Source organism: Gavialis gangeticus, unplaced genomic scaffold (genome assembly GCF_001723915.1).
Source record: "Gavialis gangeticus isolate Ggan-Ray unplaced genomic scaffold, GavGan_comp1, whole genome shotgun sequence".
Taxonomy (NCBI): domain Eukaryota; kingdom Metazoa; phylum Chordata; order Crocodylia; family Gavialidae; genus Gavialis; species Gavialis gangeticus.
The window spans coordinates 151,540,011-151,544,490 of record NW_017728992.1 but is presented as its reverse complement, the minus strand read 5'-3'; the positions used below and the strand labels follow the sequence as shown (position 1 = coordinate 151,544,490).

General features: G+C 52.1%; 1 protein-coding gene across 1 annotated transcript in view; it reads left to right on the top strand.

The window, feature by feature from the left end:
• The first annotated feature begins 620 nt into the window (after positions 1-620).
• Positions 621-4,480, top strand: part of TMEM64 (transmembrane protein 64) — a 66,847-nt gene continuing 62,987 nt past the window's right edge. Inside the window, exons 1-2 of the mRNA XM_019519321.1 lie at positions 621-766; positions 1,288-1,903. Coding sequence (XP_019374866.1) covers positions 621-766; positions 1,288-1,903 — 762 coding nt within the window. The remainder of the gene's footprint in view (positions 767-1,287; positions 1,904-4,480) is intronic.

Sequence of the window (4,480 nt, the reverse complement as noted above, 5' to 3'; positions counted from 1 at the left end):
GGCGGTTGGCCCATTTCAGGAGGGCAGAGTCACCAATAGAAAGGCTCCTTGTCACAGGGCCCAAATTATAACAAAGCCCAGACCGAACAATGTTGGTTCCATCTGCGAGGCTTGGGGTGTGGTAAAGGGGTGGTTGGAGCCACGCATAGGCCATAAGGCTAGGGTGCCCTGAAACACCCATTACAGAACGGGACCCACAAAGGAGCCTGGGGTCCGCAGGGTCAGATATTACAGCAAGCCTTGTCCAAGAGGACGTGAAGGCAGCCTCCCCTTATATATTTTATCACCAAAGGTGTGGTGGGTGAGAATTGAGGGTGCCCTTTGGGCCAACTTGACATGGGAAGGGGGCCTTGGGGAGATCACAGCCCTCCAGCAGGACCCCGCACTGTGACAAATTGGTGCATTGACTGGGAAAGTAAGGCTGTGCATGGGGAGGAACCCTGTGTCCCTAATTAGGGAGACAAACCTGTGGGCTAAAACAGGAACGGAGAGAGATTTATAGGAAGGCAGCGGCACCACAGGCCTGAAAGGGGGGCAGAGTAGGAAGTCACCGCCACCAGAGACTGTACAAGGAGAAGCTTTAGGGCCCCAACCAGTAAGGGAGTAAGACCAGGCTAGCTATGGCAGAGGACATAGAGGGCCTGAGACAAGAGAATTTCACCTGGCTATTGCGGGTGGATGAGTTGGAGGAAAAAACGGCCTGGTTAAAATGGGAATTAGAAGTGGCAAAGGCTCACAAAGCACAAGTGGAGGCAAAGGCAGCTGGGTTAGAACAGTGGGTACAAGCAGGGAAAAAGGAATGAGGCTCCAAAGAAATCAGGTGCTTGATAGTGGCAGAAGCTGAGAGAACTCATGCACTAAAACAGCTTATCACGAATGAAGCCCAGAAGAGCTGGGAGAGGGAAGAAAAGCTGCAGCAGATGCAGAGGGAGATGACAGTGTGGACGGTAGCAACATACTACCGTCTCCTGAAGCCTGCACAACCCAGGTGGGAGAACAGAAGGAGATGTGAAAGAAGTTGGAGGTGTCAAGAAGCCTAATAGGCATCCTACAGAAAGAAATCTGTAGCTAGGAGGACCGACTAGAGGGGTTGCAAGATGAATTGGAGGACTGGCAGCAGAAGTGCATCCATGCACAATACCTAGCACAGGAGCTGCGGGACAAACTGCTTACAAGCCAGACCCAAGCAGAAGATACTGGCAAGGTGGTCGCGCAGGAGATGGGAAAGGTAAAAGCTCACATGACAAAGCACGAGGCGCTGCACAATTGAAACTTGTCTCTTGAAAGGGAGTTAGAGGCCAGGGAGAGGGAGAACGATGGGTTATGGTTCCAGTTACAGACTGCGGAGGCAGTAAAAGACCACCTTGGAGAACAGGTACAGATCCTTAAAACCTTTCTAGAAGACAGCTCAGCTAAAGAGGCAGTGACTAGTACAGAGAGGGAGCAGTCACAGCTTCAAATGCAAACCTTAAGGCAGCAGATTCAGGCATTGGAGGCAGAAAATAAAACACTATGGGTGGCTAGCAGTCAGACAGCTACAAAAGGCCAAGATCCTGGGGAGTCAGAGGTGCCAGTGGTACCAAGTATAGCAACACAGGCAGAAGTAGGACAGAAGGCTCAAGCGGTGAAGTTTGCAGACATGACACAAGAGAGGCTGGAGACGCTAGGAGTCCAACTAATGGAAAGTGTGATTACAGTTAAGTCTGAATGCCTAGAGCAGCACCAGGAGATGGAAGTAGTGAAAGGGTCCCTGAGGGAAGTGGAGGCGCAACTAATGACCACACAGCTAAGGGGCTGGAAACCTCCAGAGCAAGTGAAGTTCCCTGGATACCGAGGCCCGGAGGATCCAAGAAAGGAGGCCAAACCAGGGCAACCGGAAAGAAGCAATCCAGAAGAGGGATCGGTAGGGGCGAAGCCTACAGCCTTGCAAGAAGAGGCCCTGCCAGCACTCCTGCAATGCTGGAATAAGAGATGGGACCAATGGGTGGAGCATCACGCAAATGAGATGAGTCGCCTAAGACATCAGCCGGGGAAACTATTCAGACTACAAGCCAAGGGAGGAATTGCAGTGCCAAGTCAGGGGCAGCCAGGGGAAGTAGGCCTGACAGATGTAGGGACGGCAGGGAAGGGTGAACAGGCTAGTCCAAGGAGTGAGACCTGCCTCTCAATTTGCCAGGACTGCTCACAGGTGGCCCGGGGCCTGGGGCAATATGGGTCAGAGACAGACCCCATAAAAAGGGGATCAGTTGAGCCCAGAAAAGAAAGGTGGGCCAAGGGGCCAGAGATGAGGAGGAGGGAATGACCACCCAAAGGGGGACAAAAGCCTGATAAGAGACCTCAGATTTATGTAAGGAATATCCCTGGGCAGATCAAGTGGTGGACGTTGAGAAAAATTATTGAAGCAAAAGTTGGGGGTGTAGCTTATGTAAAGATTTATAAGGGACCTGAGGGAAGACCCACTGGCCAGGGGAAGATAGAGTTCTGGAAGGAAGAATATACTCAGAAGGCATTCAGGAGACAGTGGGAGATCTGGGGAAGGATTTGGGATCTCCAGAGAGCCATAGGGAAGTGAGAAACCCCATGATCTGCCTTAGGAAAGAGACCAGGGTATACAGGGGTTGAATATAGATGAGTCAGATGTGAGGGGGAGAAAACCCCCCAAAAAGTAGGCAAGAACTCCCTAGGGAGGAGTGAGAAGATTTGAGCCAGACCACAACAGGGCTCAGTTTTTATGGGAGTGGGGGAAAGCTTCCCCTCACTCAGGAGAGTAGCATAGGAAGAGAGGGTAGACCCTAGAAGGCAAGGAGCTCCACCAACTGAGAGTTCAGCCTACCAAGTCTGGCTAACGTGGGGGGACTACCCATGGTGGGGCAACTCCCACGAAATCCCACATGGTGCGCCTTGGGGAAAAGGCGAGCAGGAGGTGCCTGAAAACCTCCGCTTCTATGTATCTGAATTGTTGGTGAGCAAGAACAAAAACTTAAGAGGACCAAGAAAAAGGATGAAAGAGGGACAAGAGTGAAGACTCATCCTGGTGACTCTGGGTCTTAAGGAGGGAGGTGTGTCGCAGAGCACTTAGGTGCCCTGCTCCTCTTAAAGAGGGGAAACTGCTAGGGAAAGAGCCCTAGCAGTGAGTGAGGAGCTCCAGCTGCTGGTTATCTAAACCCCAGGGCTGAAGCCAGGGCAGCAGTTCTCTGCCAGCAGCCAAGGGGGAAAGGGCTCTCCCAGAGCAAGCAAAGGGAAGAAGCCTGACTGCAGGTACAGCCCCATGACTGGTGAGGGACGGAGCACCCCTGGTGTGGCTTGAATAATGTTATAGCCAGGAGGTTAGAATTTATGTTATAGCCCGAGGGTGCCCTTTGGACCAACTTGGCACAGGAAGGGTGCCTTGGGGAAATCACAGCCCTCCAGCAGGACCCCACACCGTAACTACCCTATTCCCACCATCCACTCCAAGATGTGCACGCACCCACTAGTATGGAGCTGATGCCAGAGCCTAGAGCAGCTGCTTGCAGCCTCCTGGCTGCAGCCAGCCCAGATTCTGGTAGCTGCTGCCAACCACAGAGTCCAGGCTGCCTGCAGCAGGGCATACAGCTGAGCCCACCTGACTCCCACCCACTCCAAGCCTAGCCCTGGCCTAGCCCCTCCACCAGGGTGAGGTTGGCACTGCCCCTTGCCAGGACCACAGCATCTTTTGCAGGCTTAGCTGTGCGGGGTGGGTGGGTGGTTGGGCTGATGGGCAGGCTCCAGGCTGGGGCCTCAGCTAGCTGCACTGCAAGCCCGAGGGCTGGCTCCCTGGGGAACCACAGGGGCTCTGGTGGGACCAGGGCATTGTTGGGTCGGACTTTGTCCAGTGGCCCAGGAGCCTGGCTCCATGCACCTGCGCATCTGGTTCTGTGTGTCTGGTTCTGGATGTGTGTGTGCATGTGTCTGCTCTGGGTGTGTTCTGGTTCTCTGTGTGTGTGCGTGTGTCTGGTTCTCTCTCTGCTCTCCTTTTTTCTTTCTCTCTCTCCTCTTTCTCTTATTTGTCTCTTTTTTCACTCTCTTTCATTGCAACATGCTCAACAAAAAAGGAATACACAACAAAGCCAACATTTATGATTATTAAATATACTAATATGCAGTGCGTCCTGCCATGTACCCTCCTCCCGCCCTCATTTTTTTTCTGGCATGCTGGCATTCTGGCACCCTCTAAGGTAGACATTGTGGTTTTTTCAGCACCCTGGCCAAAAAACATTGCCTACCTCTGATCTAGAAAGTTCCAAACACGCTGAAGTGCATGTATCACTCAGAGCATGGATCTATGCAGCCAATGACTAAAGAACCATACTTGCTATAAGTAAATATGTAACTATTGGAGTTGCTATAGTAACTGTTCTATCCTTGCAGTGGAAGGAAGATAGACGGCATGAACTATTCATTAGAATGGAAGGAAAACAGCACTTCAAAAGGACTGGAGAACCCACTTAGAGGTTTCAGG